The sequence below is a fragment of the Uloborus diversus genome, chromosome 5, assembly GCF_026930045.1.
Source record: "Uloborus diversus isolate 005 chromosome 5, Udiv.v.3.1, whole genome shotgun sequence".
Taxonomy (NCBI): domain Eukaryota; kingdom Metazoa; phylum Arthropoda; class Arachnida; order Araneae; family Uloboridae; genus Uloborus; species Uloborus diversus.
Window position 1 is genome coordinate 37,467,964 of NC_072735.1, and position 24,770 is coordinate 37,492,733.

The window sequence follows — 24,770 nt, forward strand, 5'->3', positions numbered from 1 at the left end:
CTTTAAAAAAATGTAGCCCCCCCCCCCCCAAAAAAAAGACTAAAATTAGTGTTTATTAAATCTGCATTTTAAACTACATTACCATTAAAAATAATAAAAATAATTAAAATATAAAAAAAAACTAAAAATCTGAAGAGTAATGTGAAGTTCTGCTATTCAGCTATAAATTCCTTAAAAGCTCCCAACCATAACAAGGCTGAACATTAACATTTTTTTTTTTTTTTTTTTTGCTTTGTGTTGTCAATATTCAAGAAAATTTTACTGTCCTGCGGAGTTACATTCAAACTGGAATTTTGTATTTTTTTAAGAAGCGACTTTATGAAGAGGGTCGACTTTATTCACTGGTGTCTTGTGCTTTCAAATGTAAATTAGTTTCTCAAACAATATTTCCCAACGTTGGTGATGTAGATTTTTCGTCAAGAACTTGCAATTCTTTCTAGACCCCACATCGTTATTCTTGCTTGAAACGCATTAGATAGTTTGAATCTTTTAAAAAAGATTATCATTGTTAACTGATGGTTTTCCTTGTGGAAATTCGCTGTATCAGTTGGAGATAAGTGTCATTTTTTTTCGGCTTTTTCCGAATCGTGAAATTGTGGGTAATTTATTTTTATAATTGGTTTCTGCATTATTTTTAGTTTTAAGATATATTGCATGCATTTGTATCTTCCCTACGTCTATAGCTGGCTAATACGATACCGAATAAAAAGATGAAAATGCTGCGAAAGGCTGACAAAGCGGTTTACATAGAAAACTTCATTCATAAAAGCAGAAAATAGCTTATGCTTTAGGGATAGTATTGAAAACTTATGTGAAGTATTCAAGAATAAAGATGTATTTTAAAAAAGAGATTATCAATTAGAGAAATTTGTTTGCGTATTTTGAGTAACTTTCTGTAAAAAGATTTCTCATAAACTTATTTAAAAAGTGCATAGACCCCCTACTTTTGTTAAACTTGAAAATCGCCTGTCAAGGTATGACGGGTGAAAATTGCTTCTACATTTTTAAACGAAGCGATTGCCGTTTGGTGATACATATTTTGATGTCTGAAATTTTAACCGTACCTCCAGTGAATTTAACCTAAACTCCTGTAGATAGCGTTCATTGTTGACCCCTTTTTTGTTTTTTCATTCTCCTAAAATGACAGTCCTGCCAGTCACACAGTTAAGCTACCGGATCCAGTCCAACCTTGTCAAAATAAAACATTTCCATGCATGTCAAACATTACCAAAAAATATTAACAAATTATCATGCCTTGGCGTGAGTTTCATTGTTGATGACGTCAGAGTTATTCGATCAGTGAATTCGCTATTTCTATATGAGGATAACATTATTTTCCAAAGCATTTTTAACAAATTAAAATTTTATTTCAAACAGTTTCCTAATTTTAACTGTAAAGGAGATCTTTTAATGCTTCAAGAACGCAGTTCATTTCCACGAAGCTTGGAATTTTATGCATTATTTGATACTTTAACCATAAACTTTTCTTCTGAATTCCTATTGTTCGAAAATCGCTTCAGTGCTTTGTGATACCCAGGCTAAAACTAAGACATCTTAAAACAAAGGAATTTCCGTTGAACTGTCGTTGAAGCGACGGCAACGAATCGGAAAATAACCACACATTTCTAAATCTTCTTGCTAAATCTTTATTCCACCTTGGAGGACATACGAACGGGTTTATTTCCACCATTTTATTTTTGTCGTTCTTCTTGACAGTCGACTGGGCACAAGCGGCGTTAAATTATAACTTGGGGTGAAAATATTATTTCGGTTCATTCTTTCAGTAAAAGTTAACTGTATTTTTAACCGAGACATTGAGCTTGCCAAAGCATGTTTCTTAATACTTAAGTTATGTATGCTGATTTTTTATTCTTTTGTCTGGTGGTTGTGTCGCTTCACCATTTCATAACTTGGTTGAGTTGAAAGAGGAAGTTTTCAGCACGAAAAGGTTTTTTCATTTGTTTTCATCTTATCACGAACTGAACTTTGGTTTGCTCGTTTAACTAGCAAGTAGCAACATTTAATAAGGTTTCTTTTAATTAATGCAGGTTTTCTGACTGTCAGATTGAAGACGTTGCGAAACGATATGTCTGTAACTGCTTGCTGGTCGAAAGTATCAATATATGACGCCTTTCATTTTGGAGATTTTTATGAATTCTGTTCGTGCAAAAATAATAAAATATGAATTTTTCTTATCAGACATGATATAACGTTCTCTTGTTAAAGTAATGAGTCTAAATAACATTCTCTTCCTGTGCCGGAACAACTTACTAAATTCTTATGAAAATACTTTTAACAGTGTTTTATTGGATTTACATTGACCTTACACATTTTAATCCCGAAGGTCCGCTTCTCGAAAGCATGTTTTAAAGTTAGTTGTGCAAAACTTTTAAGTTACGTATTTAAAAGCACCAACCACGATCTAATTGACAAAAAAAGAAGAAAAAAAAGCTCAATTCTAGTTTTGACATGATATTGTCTGTATAAACTTAATTAAAAGTAGTTAAAACAAAATTTATACCATCCTGAATTTCTAGGATGGTCTGAATTCAGACCATCCTAGGTTAGTTAGTAGGTTAGTTAGTGGTTAGTAGGTAATACTAACGCAACTTCTTAATTGTGTATTATTTCATTTGTATCATAAAATCCTTGTCTGAAATTCTTAGCACAAGTTGCCTGTCGAAAGTAAAAAAAAAAAGCATCATCCCTTCCTTTCAATAACCAACATTTTTTATCGAACCTATTTACAAATTATTTTTTTAACCACTTCTATTTCAGAACTGCATGCTCTTTAACGCATAGAAGGTTAAATATAGTTCCTCCTCTTTCAGATTCTAAATCACTGTCGTGATTGCTATATACCTCATTTTTACAAACTGAACTTTCTTAATGTCTTTTGCGTGAAAAATTATGTGTTGTGGGTTTTGGAAACTAAGCTGCATTGTTTTCGTCATTTCACACTTTGTTATCCATGATCTCATTTTTTTTTTCATTATTATGCTTTTTGCTTCCAAACTTTCTTTTTTTTAACCCTCTCTTTATAGCATGCACACATTGAAAATTATCTTTTGATAATCCGTTTCGCTGGGTTTGATTGGAGAGTAGACTGTTTTTTACCACCTCCGCTTTATCCAGCCCTTTTATCGAAAAACAAGTGTTTTTCTCCTTGTGCTATATCCTGACTTCAGAAAATTAAGTTTTCTAGCGAAGAAGGAAAAGGAAAAAAGAAAGCTTTTTTATTTCGAATAATTCCTTTCAGTGGTACGCCTAAAACTTTCCCTTCATTTAAAAACACTTTATTGAAAGAAGAAGAAAAAAAAAAGATCAAATTAAAACGACTAATTTACCACATTCCAACAGTCACAGAAATAGGAGCGAAAATGCTTAATTTCACACAGGTAATTTTACCTGTTCAGTTTCCCATTGCAAAACCGGTTTAGCATTGTGCTTCAAATTATTCATGTTGTGAGAGAAATTTACTGTATTAAGATATTTAATTTATAAAAATGAGAGCTAGTATGATTTGTTTTTATGACATGTTTCGGTATTCCGATTATGATTGCGTTCTGAACATGTTGGCACTTGGAAAAAATTTACACAGTCCTTTTTTGTACTATCCCCAAGCAACTTTTAGCCTTATAACTTGTAATAAGGCAAACAACACATTGCTAGTTAGCTTCGTGTTGGCCCCAGATTCTATTTGACGCACTCATCTGATTGTGATTTCATCATAAGAAATGGAGAGCATTTTAGTTATACGAATATTATCTTTGAAACTAATAGCAGATTAAAAGAATAACCTACGAACAAGGAACGGATACAGACTACCATTTTAGGGGGAGGAGGGGGAGGGGTCATGCAGAAAAATGATCCCCTCCCCCATGCTCGATCCTAAGGTTTTGGGCACGAAACATTTATGAGACTGTTTGGGTGTCAATAAAAAGCACCAAATCAGCTAGGAATAAGGAACTTAGTGCAGTTTCTTATAACTTTCATTAGCAACGAAAACAGTTATATTTCAAGTATTTACCTTTAAAAATGATTGATAAATTGAAAAGATTACTGATTTGAACACAGTGTGGATGGATAATATTGTGGATGGTCATGGAGGGGGGTCATGACCTTCCCCTTGTAGTCGCTGCGAACCAAATTCCTACTTTAAAATAATGCTGTTGACAATCACATGGCTTTAGTAAAAGGCGAAAGATAAGCACGAAGTTTGAGGGGGAACCAGAGCATTTGACACTCACATGAGCTAAGTGACTGTTCATTGGTTAAAAATGATGCGAATGTGATTGTATGGTTTGACAGGGGTGTCCCCCACCCTTAAAGGCAAGGGCGCACCCCCCTTCAATATCTCAAAGAACCCCCCCCCCCTATAAAAGCATGAGCCCCTCCAGAAATGAGAAAAATGTCCCTCAAAACAACCCTCCTAAAAATTTCAATGGCGAAGTCTGCGCCATGACCCCTCCCCGCCCCCCCTCCTAGGTAGGCACCCCTATGGTTTGATGAAAACAATAGGGATGTTTTCCCAGTATGATGAAAACTGAAAAGAATTCAGAGTGCTAGTAGTTCTTAGCTGTCAAGAAGGAAAGAACAAAAAAATCTTTTCCAAGAAGTGCGTATCCAGCTGTAAGAATTTATCGCTTATTACAATTTTTACCCAACTCCAATAAAATCATCTTCGGCGGCGGTGCTTAATAAAATGAGAATAATCTGCTAAAAGAATGAAGCTGATAAAAAGATTCTCGAATCATTCATAACTCTTTTGTTACGAAACCGTTCAACCGCAAAAGGAGTCTTGTTCTTTAGTCTGAATTGAAGCCAAGGTTGATGTTGACAGTATAGTTGGCGATTAAGTTTCTTCTGTACACAGATAATTAGGCACTAGGTCTTTCTTCACAGGGCGTGAAACATGCTTTTTAAACAATACGGTGCATTAAAGAAGTTAAAAAAAAATGATGTTAATTTGGTGTCGCAGAAGTTTGTTTCATTGTTACTGCGCTTTCTCTTTCTTGGGGTGGTTTCGAAATTTGGAATCTTGCTGTTGCGTGAAGCAATGTTGATTCGTTGGAAGGAAAATGGGATGAAGTTTTTTTGTGTGTCTCGTTTCTATAAACAAATTTTATTTGTAGAACTTACAACCGGGACCACCGTGACAAGAGTGCATTTCTATCGTTGCTCTTGTCACGGTGGTCTTTAAAATCGGAGTCTTTCCCAGGACTGCTGAATCAGAGGGAAAATGACCAGCTCTGAGTCCGGGAATTTTAGCGTATTCGACTCCAACTCCGAATCTTTTATCCAAAAGTTAGTCCGACTCCTGCTCCGCAAGCACTGGGAGAGGTGAGGGAAAATGAGGGGTTCCCGGAGCTGAGAAGTCATAGGCGAACCAATTTCGGGTAAAGAAAATGTTGGAGTCTGAGATTTTTAAATTGCCATAAGTCGTAATCGGTCCTTTTCCCCCAGAGTTTGCAGCTTTGCCAAGGCTGCGAAATAGGATTCGAGATCGAATTGATTTTGGGGTATGCCACTGGAAATAATCTACACAATTTTGCAGCTTACATATTGAAACTAATAAATTTTTCAAACCATTTTTACAGCTACAACTTGTAGAAAATCATTTAACTTGACAACCGGAAAAAAAAATGATATTTCTCAAGTTCTAAGTCAGTACCGACTGGCCTTTTTATCAATTTTAGTAGCACTTCTGTATTTGCGCATTACTACTAATTTTACCGTTTACCAGCGAGGCAGTTTGCATCAGTTGACGATCACATGCATCATTGGAAAGTTTGTACTTGCCAGAAAACAATATAGGAAATAAGGCGTTGCACACAATAAACATACAAATCAATTTCAAAATTGATTTTTAGCGCTCTAAATGTCCCAGTGCATATAACTTTCTTCGCGCTATCTCATCTAATTCTTCTATTGGCAAAATATACTTCTTACTCATTAGTAGATTATGCCAGCATCGTATCTTCGAATTTTGAAGGGCAAATCTTGAAACTGCCACCCTTACCCATCATCCTTCAAGTTTTTATATAGTGTTTAAACAAAAAATACTCAGAAATAGGCTGGATTTGTCGTCCCTCTGGAGTTGCCACCCGTGGCAAAGGCGCCGGCTTGCTCCCTCCTAGATCCGGCACTGGTGGATACAATTGAAGTTCTTTCCATCTACTATTTAACTCTACAATTGAGCGCTAAAGCATAAGCATGAATATCACTGCACAAATTGCAACCTTGATGCAACGTCAAGTTCGGACGATGAAAGAAGCATGTTATGAAAATGGGTCCGGATGGGTTTAGGAAAAACAAATGTGGGACTGTCCTCAAATGATGACACGCTTTGAGGCTGGAGGAGGGTTTGTGAAATAGTGAGTTTGTGATAAGGGGCACAAAAAGTGTGTTTGCAAAAAGTGTGACATCACGCATTTTTTAAAAGAAGAATATGCTTATGAAAAACAACGTGACATGTGACAAAGAGAGTCGGAGATCAGGTAAAGTGTGACACGCTGGGAAAGGGGAGGGGGAAGAGATAAAAGATGTTGACAAAAAAAAAGCTACATGGACGGCGCTGTTTGGAGAAAACAACGAAACATGCGGGAGCAAAGAAGGGGTGTGGTCATTACAGTTGAAAAAAGTTGGTAATATTGAGCCCAATAATGGCACACTTGCAGGTGCGTGCACAGGGAGGGGGAGAGAAGGAACACCTGTTGGCCAGGGCCCGAGCATGGAGGGGGCCCCAATATTTTTAAAACTAAGCGTGAAATATAGGGCTAAACAATGTGGAGAGGGACACGGAAAAGTCATTTGTAACGGACCCCAAAATTTCTGTGCACGCCCTCTGTACACATGTCATAAAATCTGTTAAAACCTCTGCTTTATAATTTAGACACTCTGTGAAAAAAGTTAATTGCTTCAGGTTTTTGCTTTAAGACTCTTCATTCCCTTTGTGTGACAGCCATAGCACGTAATGCGTTCCCGAAAAATGCAAGCCTAAATATCAAGGCCATTTCTTTAATGCTAATTTCACATAAATGAATCATAAGAATAACCTTAAAAAAAATATTCTAATCATATAAAGATAACATTTTTTATCTTTTCCTTTAATGATCCTGATTTATGAACAGATGCTCAGTTGCCAATCTTTTGCAAATGAATTGATATCTGTAATAACTGCAATTAATTTTCAACACTGTGACGAATATAACAGTTATTGCTTCCGAAGGATCATTGGAAGACACTATAAAAAGCGATTTATTAGATCATAAGTTCCCTGCAATCCATTCACCCAGTAAACAGAGCAATAAATCTTTGATCTCCTTGTCAAAAGTTCGTAAATTTTGAACTGATTCCATGAATGGAGGTTGTCAGAGTCGAGATATTTGAAACGGAAACTGCTTTATGAGTGGATAGAAATTTCTGAGCTCGAGTCTGTCGTATCTGCTCGAGAGGGAAATGATAAGCGCAGTGTAAGCTCCTCAAGAACGTAAGATATCTGATAAGAAGCAAGATTGAAGTCCGCAGAGAGCATTTTGTTGTACTCCGTCATCGTTGCATATCTCAGTTCTGTTTGATCGTCCATTGCATACATTGGATAACGTCTTCTAAACCGATTTTTGTCGTAGTTTCGTTCATGGGCATCAACAAGGGGACGAGGGGGGGGGGAGCTTTGTATATTACAGCACTATAATAAGACATTTAGCCTGTGCAGTTTTTTTTCCCTTTCGAAGTTTCATTAATTGCGAAGCCCCTCGCATTTGCGACAGGTTAAATCCATCACAAGGGCAAGAGAGGGAGGGGGGGGGAGAGATTCTGAATCACATTTTGAATGGGAAACAATGCATTGGTTAACTCTTCAATTTCAAACATGAGTGGTGTTGGAATGAAGTACGCTTTATCATTAAAAGTTGAAAATAAAAAGAGAATATTCGGCTTAGTTATAGTTGCGTTCTCGCTGTCATAATTTATAATTATTCATGTCAATATGACATTTAAAAAAGAAAGTTCACAAATTTGATCTGAAGATCAGGGCAAACGAGGTTCCACTGTATTTTGTTTATTACTGTAGACTATTATCGACCTCATTTATAATAATAATCATTATCAATATCAGCAGCTTTTTGAAAACAATGTTCTTCCGATTTTGTGTGGCCCAATAAGTGCATAAATTACAATCTTTGAGAAAAAAATAGATAATTGCTGAACTTTCTTCGTGGAATTATCGTTCGTTATTTAATTCCTAGATATCTGTAAAATAAACATTGATACAATATTTCAAATATTGTACGCTATTTCTTTTCCTTATTTTGAAGACTATCCTGCAAAAAAGTGTCCTTGCGATTTTGTATTTTTTTAAAAGGGTCTAAGAAATTAAAAATACTGGAAGAACTTTCGAAATTTAATGAAAACTACTATGTAATGCATCTCTTAATACAGAATGAAGTGTCTATGATAAGCGGAAATGGTCTATTTGTGCATAATATATTTGACAATCGAAATCGATTTAAAGAAAAGAGAGAGAGACAAACAAAATTTGTAAAATTTGGACAGAAATTATATAGGTGCATTTTAATTATGTAATTGAGACAGTCAAGTGCTTTTTTAGATACAAAAATGTAAATCGACCTGGTATGGTTATTGAGCTTGTCTTCCAGCATAAAACTTCCAAACAGCACCGTTCCAAAAGTCTCATACCGCCTCTTGTTGGAAAACACAGATCCAGTGGTGCCCATAGGACGGGGGGGGGGGGGGGATTATGGAGCAAAATGGCGCCATCAAAACTTTTGGGGGATTTTTTAAATTAATTTATTTTATTTTATTCTATTTATATTTCATTTCACACCTTTATTTATTTAGTTTATGAGTACGTGTGTATATGTCATTGGCGTAGCACGTAACTTTTCTAATAATAATAATAATAGCAATTAAAAATAAATAAATGAAAAAAATTAAAAAATAAATTAAAATAAATTTAAAAAAGAAAGAAAAAAAGGGAGCTAAAAAATAAAAAAGGAAAAGAGGGTTGAGATTTTTCGTGTATGGTTGGGGGGGGGAGCACCTTTGTACAGATCTAACCATCTACTATTCGATGCATTTATATTTCGTTAAACTATCTATTTCCACAATAACCCTTTTAAAAAAAATTTTAAAATTCCTTTTATTTTTTTTATTTTTTAAACATTACGATTACAAATATCACATTCGTATGTCCTGCTTCTACTTTTATTCAAGATTACTTTAAAATTGAAGATTAAACATAAGTAATGTTATTAATTATCGGCATATTTCCGAGTTAAATAATAAACCAAATTTTGCAAGTGCAGTTTTGCATCTGTAATGAAACACATATGGCCGATCCATTTTCACAAAATCTACTGAAACAATTTTAGAATTTGGCATACATGTTATTTGTAGTGCCATTTCATAATTTCACGTGCAAAAAATGTTCGTACTTTTCTGTAGAGCTTCTAGAAAAACTAGAGCTTGAGTTTAAAAAATAAATAAATAAATGACTCAAAAAATTTTTGTTGCGTGGGAAATCAATGTAATTTTTATCCTTTCCCACATAATAAGGAGAGACTTAATATTTTGTAAAATAACATGTTATTCAATAAAGATATCTGAACTCGACTTAGCACCTACACAGTCTAAATATATCACTTAATTGCTTGAGAGTGGATTTTCATTTCCTTCGAATGTGGAAAATTGTTCTATAATACACCCTCTTACACTCCCACGGTGGTTAAAGGCTTACGTTTGTGTTGGAAGTCGATTTTTTCCTCAATTGCTGTGAATCTAATCTGATTTTTTGTGTTTCAGGACTACTATCTTGCACACCAAATCCGTGCAAAAATGGAGCATCATGTGTTTCCAATCCAAATCCAAGGGGGAACTCGCACTGCAAGTAAGTGTTTATTTTGTTTATTCCTAGATTAATTTAAAACTGGAACTTGTGGAAAACGGAAAAGTGTTATCCAAGTGACGTAAAAGAGGAAATGTGTTTTGTCAATGTTATTTTGTGGTATAAAATTTCTTTATTTGCTAATCTGTATCATTCGACGGAGCAGTTGACGGATTTCACCTGATTTTTGAAATTGTTGGATTCTGCAAAATGAATTCTTTCCAGGGCTGCGATGCCGGATGTGGGTTGATTTTGGGGAACAGGAGCCCGAGTCGGGAGTTGGGAAGGTTTAAAATTCCGAGAGTCGGAGTCCGAGTCGGACATTTTCTCTCAAGCCCGCAAAACTGCCGGTGCTTGTGAATCCGGAGTCGGACGGAATTTCCGGTAAAGGAATCGGAGTTTCTAAAATTCTCCCAGTCGGTCATTTTCCCTCTGACTCCATAACCCTGGTTCTTGCCTGCTGTTGCATTTTTGTTTGATTGCGATAATGTTCTTACTATTTGTCACTCAGTTGGCACAATTTAGTGTGAACGAAAATTAATTAAATGCGTTTAAAATTTAATAATGTTAGAAAATTTGTGAATGAGTTAAACTAAATTTTCTTTTACTTTCAGTAAGTTTTCTTGCTATTATATTTTTTTTTCTTACCTAAACAAACCTGTAACATCCTCCCCCCCCACCCCCACGTATTATAATATTTGAGTTCAGACAAAATCGCTTACGACTACTATTGCGTTAAACCTTGATTTTCTCCAATGATGTCTTCTTTCCGTTGTGTTCTTTTCCTTGCCCTGGTGTGATATCTACAATTGTATAAATAAAATATTGAAAGTTTACTAAAGTCACTGAAAGCAACTAATTTAGAACAAAAGTTGATTTCTGATTCTTTCGACAGGAAATAGCCACTTTTCTGCTCAGAATGGCACATCATAAAAGCCTACATAAATAGCCAATTTATTTTTGAAATGATTTTTTTAATAACCTTTTCTTTGCTAAATTACTTTTTTTCTTTGTCATTTTTAAGGCTTTATCGTTTTGATTTCCTGTTGCCATACTTTAAAATTTATTTTTCTTGAACTTGCTCTTTTGTTTTTCCCCACACATTTCATTTTTTTAAATTGAAAGTTTACTAAAATCGTTGTATGCTACTGATTTTGAACAAAAGTTGATTTCTGATTCTTTCGACAGGAAATAGCCGCTTTTCCGTTCAGAATGTGTTATTGAAAATGTCTAGATAAATCGCCTAGTTAATTCTGTCTTCCCAAAAAGATCTTTTTAAATACCCCCCCCCCCCCTTTTGTGGCTGAATTACTTCAGATCTTTTCTTTGGTGTCATATTTTAGGCGTTATCGTCTTGATTTCCTGTTGCCATATTTTAAAACATATTTTTTTTGAAATTGCTCTTTCGTTCTTTTCCCCACTTCTCCTTTGCAAAGGTCATGTCCGTGTTGCCAAGAGCAAGAAAGACACGACGTCTTGCAATCTAACAACCATCAAAAACCTGTTTATGAATAGATAATTAAAATTTTTCGTTTGGGCTACGCAAAGATGTTTTGTAGAATGTTGTATTAATTTCAAATATTGATTGATGTATGCCGCACTTTCTTGAAATAAATACAGTAGGTGTCATTATTTGCTCGGCTGTCGAAAAGGGTTGTTTTCGCAGATTCGAATGTAGATTCCTTGCAACTCAATAAAAAAAAGAAATGCAGATTTCGCAGGAGAAGTATAAAGTGATTTTTATCTATTCTGAGAGTTTAAACCTGTTCGAAAATCGGGTAGTGACCTGTGCATTTGAATGAGGGTAAATTGTTGAAAAATTCGAAATTGAAATGCTTTATGTCTGGCGGTTTGTTGAAAGGAAATAGGGACGCCATTTTTACTTCTCTAAAATATGACAGATGGTAGAAACGTCTTAAACTTCGGGGGGGAAAAAGAGTCGAAAAATATATCAAATGATAACATCTATCAAATAGCTTCCAGCGTCTACTGAAAGGCTTTGCCAAATCTTAGCTATTTTTTTAGTCTTCTGCAAAGAATAGTCGGAGAAAAATAATCTTTCTAAAAACAAAATTCCTAGTATTGCAATATTTTATTTTTATAGGAATGGTCATTTCTTTGATTTGAATTCATAACACATATTCATACGAAATCGTTAATATATTTTGTTTTCCTCAAGAATAGGTTTGAGGAATTAATTTTAAATTGATAAGTATTTTAAATGAATTTTTAAATCTTGAACCAGAAGTCGATACAAAACTGAACAAGCCTACTTTTTTTTCATATACAAAAATTAATTTTATAGCATTTGCTATAACCGACTTCGACTTCAAATTACTTGAAATCATTCTTTTCATGTTAAAAATACTATTTCAAAACAAAACGTATCTCCTATGTAAAAGAATGCTTTGTGATTCTGGAAACTATATCAAATTCAACTTTTTAAATCGGAAAATTGTAATATATATGCATTATATTTTAAAGCACACATACATGGAAAATATGAAATGTAAAATTGAATTATGGCAAATGTTCCAAAAATAAATATTAAGTAAAAATCGGTGAAGGAAAAAAAAAGAACATTTTTAAATTGTGCTTTTAAAGTCATGAGTTATTTTAAAACTAAAGTTTACAGATCAAAATATTTCATACAGCTAATTATTATTTTAAAGGTTTTGAATTTCCTTTCGCTTGATTGAAGGTAATATATAATAAACGAATTGTGTTTTCTAATTTGAATATTTTCATGTATGCTTTTTAACAAAAAGAAAAGCGGTTGCATTGTTAAAAGCCAATGTTTGTTGCCCAATAAATTCGTTGGAATATTTACCAGCGAAAAACGCAACATCTTTAATTGCCAAACATGCATTGCATTAAATCTAATTTCTCGATGCTATTCTTACTCAAAGTAAAAGATTTTAATTACTAGTGTCTTTATTGTTAGAATATTTGAATGGTCTGAAATATATCACGTTGTGTCTTTGTTATCAGTTGAGCCTTTAATGGCGGAACTTAGTTTTTGCTGCATCATACATTAAAATTTTAATTTGTTTTTGACATTTATTTTTGCCTATCGTACTTTCTTGAACCAACTTGCGCCTCCAAGAAACAAACTTCGCTTGCTCATATTCATTTTATGATATTTCTTTCGGTTTTGTTGTCATTGTTCCTGCGGTAAAATTATCGTTTTTACTTTTCTAATTGACTCATTATGTAATTACGTTGATGTTCCAACAGGTCAGGAAGCATTTTTTTTTCTTTTTCTAATTCTTTACAAGACATTTAAAACGTTCTTTGACCTCTTTAGCTGAAACTTTTTTTCTTGTTCAGGAAAACTAATGTTTTAAGATGGATTTACTATGTATCTATTTGTTTTCAGTTGATTTACAATGTCCATTTAGGCTGTTTTAAGTACTCTTTTTCTGTCGGGGTGAAATTAATTCAGAAAATAGCCGGAAATATCTCATTTTTGTCAAATTTGGATTCAACGTCTATGTATGGAAGGGGTACTCTTTCAAATATGACCGCATAAATCGGAAGGAGGAGGTCATAACCAGGGACGTGCACTAAAATTTTGGGACCCGTCGGAAATGACTTTTACTGGTCCCCCCTCCATGTTGCTTACCCCTATATTTCACCCCGCATTAATAATTAAAAAAAAGCCCCTTCAGGCTCGGGCCCGGGCCAACAGACGTCCCTTTACCCCCATGGTCATAGCTGTAAAATTTGGGATCCAGTCGAGGGTCTATAAGACCCCTTTGACAAACTTCCTAGATCTCCATTTGATTTTGTCTGCTGTCTTCAAAATTACTTTATGCCTTAAGAATTTTGAAGTTAAATTAAGAAACAAATGGCAGAGACGCGTTTTTTACCGTATTTTGTGTAACATTCTAGAAATTGAGCGCAATTTCTTTTTGCGCGCTTTTATTATTTTATTTTTTTGCATTATTTGCACCAACTGTGATGCAACTATTCAGTCCGTTCTAATTACTTGTATCCGAAAATCAATGACTTTTTGTGTGTGTATGGGAGGGGGGAGGGTGGCAGGTTCAAGGAGTTTAAAAAAAGAAATCAGGTTGCTATTCAAAATTTTATTAATTGCTTACTTTCAGTAGTTCTCTAGTTTCCAGTTAAAAGTGAGACTTGTTTTTAACTTCTAACTGGTAAGGTGGGGGAGGGGGCTCTTTGCAAACAAAGGTGTTTAATATTTACATGCATGGCTTTATATGTTATATGTATGTCATTTACTGCTTCAAATGTATTCAATAACTAATACAAGAATCATTGTAAACTTCAGTTCTTTAATTTGCTAAATTTTATGGAGTGCACGAGAAATATAATGCTGTGAGGACATTACCACTTACGTTAGAAAAAAAAATCATGACACCAATTAAAAATTAGAAAGAAAAAAAAAACATCCGTGAAGTACAGAGAGTTTTCTTTTTCTTCGTATTAACTTTTTCAGACGGAATCATGAAATACTTAATCAAAAATGTTTTTATTTGGTAGACAGTGTACTATGGTAATATTGTCAAAATTTCAAGTTTTTAGGAGAAAAATCAAGAGTTATGACACGTCCAATAATCTGGACATATTTTTTTGAAATAAATACAATTTCTGATGACAAAACGAAATTTATTCAATAACTAATACAAGAATCATTGGAAACTTCCGTTCTTTAATTTGCTTTGCTAAATTTTGTGGAGTGCACGAGAAATATAATGCTGTGGGGACATCACCACTTACGTTAGAAAAATCACCTCGCCAATTTAAAAGAAAAAGCGAGAGAGATAGTGTTCTGTTAATACGAAGAATATATCTTTCCTCCAAGAAAAGTTTCAGATTTCACTCTCTAAAAAAAAAAAGTCATGATTTTAGCAAACCTTATGCTTTCTGCACTTAATCTCGGGTTGCCCAATTACTTCAGTCGCGCTTGTCGCTTCATTGACTTCCAACCATCTCACAGGAAGAGAACCCAAAAGGACTCCTCTCCCACAGTCCTATCGGTTTGTTTACCATAACGGTGCTTCCCTTGTCTTCCACGCTTGGCTTGTTCCTGCAGCAATTACGACAGACGTGATTCCCGTATCAATCGCTACACTGTTATATGGTTCTCGACGGATCTTGGAAAAGCAGGAAAAATGCTCTCGAACCTCTTTGCATGTTCTGTGGAGCATGGATGCCAAGTTCCGCGTCTCACGTCCCCGTCCCATCGTGACGTTAATAAGACTTAGTTGGGTGCTGTTAAGACATTGAAGACTGGTCTTTGTTTTGAGGCTATTTAATTCGTCTTTTAAAAGGGTGATTATGTGTTAGCACTCCAATAAATTTGAGGATTCCTACGGATGTGTGCTGGTTGCGTTAATGCTTGTTTTTTTTTTTCTTCTTGAGGATTCTATGTATTCGTAAATTCTCTCAGAACAAAGTGTTCGTGCACGTGGTTGCATTTCTTACCAATAACGATTGCTTTGCGATTTGTATTCCAAACTCGTTCCACTCTAAATAGCAACGATTGCATCAAAATTCAATGTTGGAAAAGGATATAGTTCGAATAGTTTTCACGACATGCAACTTGTTTTTTTATATAAATCCAATCTCTAATGTATTAATTCTTAGGTTGCAAAAATTTTTCAGAAAAAAAAAATGGTTTTATGTTTTCAGTTTCCCTATTTTTTAAAGTTTCGTAAAGATTTTGGAATGGTTTTCTGTAATGATAATTATGTCTGAGTTGCCGTAGAATATATCCTGTTTGTAAACTTCCTGTCTTTAATCCTCAAATCTGAATATGATTGTAACTTAATGGTGCTATTTCTGCCGCTTTACAACACACTGGTGATTGATCACCTTTTCGCTATTTTGAATGATTTACAAAAAGAAAATTTTTCAACTGCAATTTTCTAAGAGCAAGTTGCAGATGTTGTTGTCAGGAGAAACAAATATTTGATAAATTTTCCTTTGAAAATTGTAGGAGGTGATTATTGATAATGATGCAGATAGGAAAATGTAGATGAATGAAGAGTTTCAACCTACTTTATGTTTTTCTAACATTTAAAACACTCCTGACTTTATTTTTTATTGGATTAAAGGGAAAACCATTTATTACCTTCAAAACACGTCGTATTTAAAATTAAAATGTCTCTCCCCGCGGACTACATCGTTGAAATATGAAAACGCCCTTTTCGATTTCACTGAAATTAGAAACTCAGAAAACATAACCGTAAATGAATTTTCTCCGGTGAAGTGCAAATCGTTGAGAGAGATAAAATAGTGGGAGTGAAGACTTTAATTCATAAAACTCAGATCCCAAGTCACGTGATAAATTTTAAAGCAAAGCATTGGAAGAAATCAGGTTTCTTTCGCTTATTTCACGCAAAACGTACCTACCATTCGTCGTTGTTGAGTCACGTGACTTGGGGTCCTTGGGTCAGCTTTTGCTAAGCCAGTGATTGAACTTGCTCCCTCCATTTTAATTCCTGCTCTAAGGTGCAAATCCGTAAGCATGATCTTTGAGCCAAAATTTTCATGTTTCATTCATTGAAATAACTTTCACCATCTCTCAGTTTATATTTCTTTCGTAAAACAATTACAGCACATGTAAAAAAATAAAAATGTTTGTTTTTAACCGGGGGGGGGGGCTCATGATAAGGACTTTTTACGAAATTCAGATTGAGGAGGAAATTTGTCTCAACGCAGAAAAAACTACGTGTCCTGTCCGAAACTAAAGTTAAATGATCTGCAAAGTTGAAATTTTTAAAGATATATTTCAACATATTGGAAGGTATGTTCAGGGGTGTCCCAATGGGAGGGCACTGTGACCTCCCAAAAAATCCTCATTCTGCAATTTTTCTGACGATTCGGCAAAGTAGAATACAATACTGCAACATTGATGCAACATTGAGATATTTTTCTTCTTCTAAAATTAATTTTTAATGAGGTTTAATGTTCCTTTTCAATAGATGTTAACATGATGTGTGTGCATGCTCGTATTTTGTCATTCGGCAAATTGAAAACTTCCCCTCTACCAAAAATTTTAGTTCAGGAGGTGTCTTTGAGTACTGGAAGTATTTTCTGTACATTTGAGAAATTACCTGAGGAGGAAATCTGCACTTCATATCATCTATGCTGCTCAAGAACAAATTACTTTGTTGTTAGTATAGCCTGAATCGCAAATTTATTTATGAAATTTGCTCACATTTAATAGAATTTGTATTGATCATCAGTTTGTTTATGAGGCTCCTAGATCACGACTGTACACTTCAACCACGATTCCTTCGGTTCTTTAAAATGCTTGCGCGCTGACCCACCCTTTTCGGAAGATATTGCTTGGATTCTCAGCAGTCATGTGACCTTAACATTATCTTTCTTGTAATTATTTTATTGAACTCGGTTCTGGATTTTCTTCAATGTCCTACAAGTGAGTCCTTGTCTCATGCGGTCAAGTGTGCGCTTGTTGTATTTTTATACAATCTGATACCACTTTAATGTTTTACGTCACATGTGAAAAAGTTCTTTATCTCTAGTGATAAAGGAATCCATTCAATAATTTGTTGTTTTTATGTAACAGTTGATGACTGCTGTAGTATAAGGCTTCTTTATTCTGAAGTGAACTTTTCCCTCCATCTTATAATGTTCATGAAAGCGTTATTATGTTTTGCTTCCTTTCGGAATAACATCAATTATGGAAAAGTTTTTTTATTTTTTTTACTAAGCTGGTATGTTTGATCCGAATTTTCAATTTTAATTGTGTATGAGCATTTTTGGCTTCCTGTCCGTCTGCTATGTTCACGAAAGTAATTTGCCACAGTTTTGCTCTCTAACATTACTACCATATGCGTATACAAAACATAGAAAATGTTTTAAAAAAAGGGGGGTAAAAGAGATAAATAGAGAAATGGATAGAAATAGTAAAACGATAAAATCACGAAAGAAAAAAAAAAGAGCCCTGGTTGAAATTTAAGTCCTAGAAGAAGTAACCTTTAAAAACCCAGTTTAAATGTAGTTAAAAAATACTTATGTGTGGTTGAAAACTAAAATAAGGAACCACAACGTATGATGGAACAAATTGCAGATTACTGCGGACACGTGTTTCGGGGTCATAAGGAACCCCTTTTCGGATGTCTTCATCCATAAGCTCACTTATTTTGCATTGAAAAAATTTTCCTTGTAACTCCGAAACACGTGTATCCAGTAATCTGCAATTTGTGCTATCATACGTTGCTATTTCTTATTTTACCAGTTTAAATGTCTTGCTCCTAAGCTGCGAAGAAAAAAAATACATAGTGAAGCTGAAAAACTTAAAAGAAAACAAAAAGGATGACTTTCTCTCCGTTGCATTGTTTTGGTTGTTCCATACTTAGAATACTAAGTACACAATGCTTCTTTTGCTTTTAATACACTATTTATAAATTTTACTTTTTATTTTAAAATAAATGTATAACAAAATTTATTTGTAGCTTTTTCCGACGAAAATATAAATTGCGCATCAATCCAGTTGTTACTGGTTGAAAGGTAGTTATTGTTATTTCTCCTTATCTAGAAATTCCATCTATCCGTATCGAAACCCATTTACTGTCGCCAATTTGACAACAGCATATTCGGAGGTACTGCGTAATCCGATGACATACCTGCATGCTGATGTATGAATGGACTTCTAGAGGCCACTGAGGGGATAGTTACTTGTTGTCTGCCTTTTTAGGGTGCATACATAACTAGGCTGTATATGGAGGGGAGGAAAAAAGCCTCTGATGGGCGGTGGATCTCAAAGTAGCGATGAACCTTGAAACTTGGTCGACAACAAAAGGGAGTGGGGCAAGCTGAGTCACAAAATTTTCTTTATGGTCCATGGAACCCTCCCTTTTGGAGGTCCTTGTGGGTCCTTGTAGTCCATGGTGCTTGCAAGTAAATTTGTTTCCCCCGTCTTTTCTAATGGATTCTTCTTCAAGTGTCAGACCCCACACTGGGACCCAGACGTGTCCCCTGCCCTTTTGAGCGAAGTTTGGTGCAGAGCCAGTTTGGTGAGGGAGAGAGAACCACGTGACTGTCGTCTGGGGGAGGAATTCTATGATTGAAGCGTGCACACAAACTTAGCGAACGGGGGTTAGCTACAAAAAGCATCCCTTTCGAGACAACTCTGGTTTACTCACTTATATCGTGCCATAGAATGTGCCAATTTTAATTTCAACCGTTCGATTTGGAATTTATTATTCCTTTATTGTAACCAGGAGCAGATACACGTTTTCAAAGTAGGGAAGAAGATTTCACTTATTTCCCAGAAAATTAGCACCAAATGAAAGACATATTTTAGTTCGTTTTCGTTATATGATCTTAATCAATACACGATTCTGCGGGGGGAGCAGTCCCCCCGTTGCTTCCCCATTGGTTGCCACGCCTGATTGATTTAGTAATACTAACTCAATGGAGTGTCCAGGGAGAAATTTGGGGGTCAGACCCCTTTTTAACCCTTGGTTTTATCAAACATTGTCAATCCTAAAACGGTAGTTAATACACACTATAGAACTGTTAGGATCTAAAAATAAATTCTGGTTGCGTTAAATGGAATAACGTCACAATAACAAGTTAATGTTGAATTTTTTCCCACGTATTACCTTTTATTTTTAAATATGCATATTTTCCCCAGGCGGATTGATGAGTTCTACACTCCTGAAACACTCCACAAGTATAAAGTAGACAAAATATGCAAATATAGTCTCGCCCGTTCATAGCAAACTCAAAGAGACCAAGTAAAAATTTCGTTATACGTAACCGTATTTTCGTGAAGGGGAATCGAAGTTCTTTTCGTTATAGTTATGAATTCGGTACATACGGCTTCGCTATCGCTTATAACGCATTGTCTTAATTTGCTTCACAGTTACATACACTATATAATATTAAATTAATACACCAGATAACGATTTTTTTTTTTTTCAGTTCAACGAGTTTATAATGCTTATTTTGTGTTACTTTAAATTTGTAATAAAGAATTGTGAAATTGCTTTCAACATAAAAACATTAACAATACTTGGTTGCCAAATTGTATGGGAATTTTAGCTTCCCATTTCAACTGAAAAAGGGTGTTTAACCCCCTCCCCCAAACTTCATACGTATGGTGAGAGCGGTTTAAAAATATATTGAACTGAAAAAAAAATTAAAAACTTAATTTGAATTTTGACATTTTGAATTAAAATTATGTTTTCCGCAGTCACGAATGTGCGAGTGTGTGTGGGTATGTGTGTGTGTTTATGTGTGTAGGCGTGTGTGTTTGTGTCTGTGTGCAGGCATGAGTGTGTGGATATGTGTGTGTGTGTGTGTGTGTGTGTATGTATGCGTGTGTGTGTAGGATTGGACGCAACCTGGAGACTGCTCGCTAGAGGAGCAGCATCGGGAAGGGCCGGCCGACGGGGGTGGTGTTACAGAGGGAGGCAGGGGAAAAATAAAATCATAGGACATCAAAACTGTCAAATGAGAACAATAAGCAATGTGATTGCTAATAAAAAAAGCTACATATTATAATACAAACTAGTAATATGCATATACATTGCAATAAAATAATTATTTACAAAAAAAAAAAAAAAAAAAAAACAGCTGAGGAAATTAAATGTTTCTAAATTTGTGGCATTTTCTATGCTATGGCTAATATTAAATGAAGAGGTCATTGAGCACCTTCTTAAAATTTGAGTAAGAAGCTAAAATTTTTACAGCATAATACTATAAGTAAGTCTAAAAAATAAAGGGTTGTGCTGGACTGTAGCTGAAAAAAAGTTTTTTTTGAACAACCACCCTATGTGAACCCCCGAAAAAATTTCTTACTCGCATTAATGTTCTGCGTGAGTACCTAGTTGATAAGTGAAATAGGTAAAAATAAGTGTGATGAAGAATGTTCTTGGATAAATATATACAAAAATCATAGTTTAAATGTACATACAGAAACAGAGTAGTAAATGCAAGTAGAAAAAAAAAGCTTTGGCTATTTCTTATCTTTCGGTCAGGCGCTCATGACTAGTGGCACCCGCACGGCTTTGCCCGTAGTAGAAAATTAAAAGGTCTTTTGGTTCCCCTGCATATTTACAAATAATGCATGATGAATTTCTCGCAAATTGGCTTGCCCACGCTACGGTTCCACGTTATGATAGCTTGGTAATTTACTCATCCATCTTATGATAATTTTGTTCAGGAAAATGGAATAGAAAAAGAACAAAATTGAATTTTCGAAAAATCGCTTATTAAGGTGCACCTTCCATGCTACAAACTAATCCTTTGCCAAATTTCATGAAAATCGGCCGAACGGTCTAGATGCTATGCGCGTCACAGAGATCCTGACAGACAGAGAGAGAGACTTTCAGCTTGATTATTAGTAAAGATCAAGAAGACAAAAAAAAAAAAAAAAAAAAAAAAAGCGAAAATGGAAAAGAAAAAAAATTGGGGAATTTTATAAGAAAATTTGGCTATTTGGGGAAAAATTTTATTTTCAAGAGACAAAAATATTAGAGGAAGTCGATTCATTTTATGAAAATATTAGTGGAAAAATAATTTTTGAATTTGGGGAATTTTGATAGAAAACATGGCTTTTTGATGAAAAGTTGGAAGGGAATTGAGGAAATCTGGATTTGACCATCTGGCAACACTGCGATTCGGTAAATTAGGAGGTATGTATAACTGCAATATTGCAATAGTTAAAAGCCCGAATGTCCCTTTTCATTAGAAGTACGTATGTTTGTATACCCGTATTACTTAAACGTTTGGCAAATCGAGAATTCTTTCCTCCCAAAAACGTAAGTTCGGGGCGCCCCGGGCTCCTCACTTAATTCCTACACCACCCCCAACACGAAGAAGGTAGATTCCTAGCGAAACCTTTTCATGGTATTTATATTTATTCCAAACCTAATAGGAACGTACTGGGAGGGGGAGGTGTGTATAAGGGGAGCTAATCCTCTAGGTCTTCCCATCCCTCCTCTGAAAGGGCCTCATGGGTGTCAAAAAAGTTCTTTTGTGTTCCAGTCACAGAAGGAATGACGAATGGAAGAAAATAGAAAAGATTAAATAATATATCGGAGTCGCACCGTAAGATGGGTTCTTTCTGGGCATTCACTCTCACTTTTGTAATGTTGTTGGTTGGGGAGCCATACATATTTCGGTTGTGATAAGTCACGTATGACTGAGGCGCCTATTTATTTTTTTTTCCTCAGAACGGGACAATTGACTATTTTTGGCAACTGTACATGCATTTAAAGCGTTGCATATTTCTTGACAGTTTGTGTTTATTACAGAAAAAGCGCATAGTTGAATTTTTAAATAAACAAAATACATGCCGAATTTAACACAACAAATTAACCACATAAAAACAGCAAATTTTCTCAAAAACTTGAATCATTTTCAAAGTTTGTAAAGTTTTATAAGTCCATACCCACTTATGCTAAACCTTAAAATTAATTTGTTGACTTTATTAACTATATTAAAACCTGTGGACAGGGAATTCCTTGATTTTAACAGACACAATTAATATGGTATTTTATGCATATGTGAGGCAGTGGTGCCCATCCCCCGCAAGGGCAATAGCACCTCCCTCAGATGCTATGTAGGACACCCTCCAGAACGAAATTATCTGATTCTACCTATTTGAACGAAATTATCTGATATCTAACGAAATTATGATTAAAATCCCTCTCAAATTATCCCCCGCCCCCGACCCGTCATTTGGTTGATCAGAATGTGTCAATTGAGGCTCCCCCCCCCCCCGGATTTTAAAAACGTAATATAATTATGCATTTTGTATGTATTTTATTGTTTTTCCCCCCTGTAAAATATATTGAATGCAAACCCTTTGCGCCCCCCCCCCTCCCTCCTTCTAAATAATTTAAACCCACAGTCTGCACCATGGGACCCGCCCACTTCGTGTGAGGAGTTGTGACTGAAAGCACTGCTGAAAGGCAGAATAAAAATTCAGACTTGCTGAGCAATATACAGTAATTTACCAAAAATCGATCAAGTGAATGAAAAGTGTGTGATTTATTTGTTTTGAAAAAGTACAATTCTATCAAGTTACGTATCAATGTACTAGCTAATTTCGACTTTTAAATGCTAACCCAATGCGTTCTTCACTTTCTAAACTTTATTTTGCCTGAAATGATTTTATTGTTATGCAGCGTGTAATATTAAATGGCGGAAATTGAAAATTTACGAGTCGTCTTTTTTTCGCGATTTATAACGCGTTACCCTTTCGCGAATAGGAAAAAGTTATTCCTTCGCCTTCCGCAACTTCTAATCCGACCTAGAACCGAAGGCCGGCGCAGTGCGCAGTCGCAGAGCTCAACCGTGGGAACGAGATCTGCGGCCGCTTGCAAGCCCCGCCCACATCTCTGCCCGCGCAGTTTTTGTCTGCCACTCAACTCGGATTCACCAGGATTCACGGTGGAAAGTGTCCGGAGTTCGGGTGGAGAAAGTCCACCACGTTTGGCTCTTCATCCCTTTTTCTGTTGTTTTTATGCTTACTCGATTTTTTAAAAGCGAATGAGTCAAAATGAATTTAGTAAATTTCAAAACATGCAAAGCGTGCACTACAGACGCATTCGCCAAAGAAGTGAGAGTGAGAGAAACATTCGAGAGTGAGTTTTTGGTCAGGATTTTGCTAAGGGAGGGAGTTTTCCAGGATTTTTTTCAGGGCCGCGGAGTCAGAGTCGGAGTGATTTTACGACTAAGATGTCGGAGTTAAGAGTCCTCCACTCTACCAAGGCCGCGGAACACTATAGCGCAGCCAGAAGTACCTTCTGGAGAGTTTTTTTTTTTTTTTTTTGATTTAAAAAAAAAAGCCTTCTGAAGGGGATTTTTAAATCTAATATACCTTCTGAAAGGAATTTTTTTGATCGAAAATACCTTCTGAAGGTTTTTTTAAAAAAAAAATCAAAACAGCCCTTTTATGTGCACAAACTATTGCATTACAATTTGAATTTATGTTAAAATCAACGACTCTGAGGGGTGAATTCATCCCTAAAATCCCCCTTCGCTTCTTCACTGCCGCGGTATAAAAGTCGGAGTCGAAGGTTCTAAAATTTCAAAAATCGGACAATTAATTCAAAAGGAACACTCTTCTCGCGAAACACTGACATTTCTGTCCCCGCTGGTCAAATTTCAGTTGGGGTCATTGGCTTTACTGTGTAGAGTATGATAATAAACCATGATTTTGCAAAAATAAATAATGATTTCAGTCACAGCTTCTTGAAAATTGGGTAATTTGGTTTTGGAAAAGCAAATTTTTCATTCAGTATTTTTTAATTTAACTGATCATTAATTTTAATTTGATTTTAAAAGTGTGATGTCCCATTTATTTTTATCCTTTCCCTCCCTCCTGTCACAAACTCATAACTTCATGACCATGTATCTCAAAGTGTGACATAATTTGTGAACAACCTGCTTTTAGTTAACTCGATCAGGTTTCGATATTGACACTGATGTATCAAGCTATGATCAATAGGCAAATGCCCTGAACAGCAACACATGACGTCAGATGGATAAACTCATCCACTGTATGTCCTTCAAAAAACGAGCCTCTGCTGAAAGAGTAAAAGGCCCAAAAAACTCTCTGTTGCTTATTTATTGTAAGGCAGCTGCTTGCAGGTTCATAGGTCGCAAGCATCCCCCAACCGAAAGATAGGGTCTACGGACCGACAGACACGATCAACCTCCAAGTCGTGACATCCTTCAGCTAGAAGAGAACTTTTACTCAATAGTACTATACTGCTCCAAGCATAAACAACGTTTCTTGCTGTGATTTGGTTTTGATGGTGTTTAAATGCTGTCTTGCCTAACTCCTTTAATCATTATCTTCAATTAGTTGAGGTTCATGCATCTATCTCATCGCGATAACAGACAT

The 24,770-nt window shown here is 35.3% G+C and overlaps 1 protein-coding gene across 1 annotated transcript in view; it reads left to right on the forward strand.

The window, feature by feature from the left end:
• The window catches only part of LOC129222543 (neurogenic locus Notch protein-like), a 162,500-nt gene that overhangs the window by 15,844 nt on the left and 121,886 nt on the right, over nt 1-24,770 (forward strand). Inside the window, exons 2-3 of the mRNA XM_054857056.1 lie at nt 5,517-5,557; nt 9,819-9,910. Of these exons, the coding sequence (XP_054713031.1) occupies nt 5,517-5,557; nt 9,819-9,910 (133 nt within the window). The remainder of the gene's footprint in view (nt 1-5,516; nt 5,558-9,818; nt 9,911-24,770) is intronic.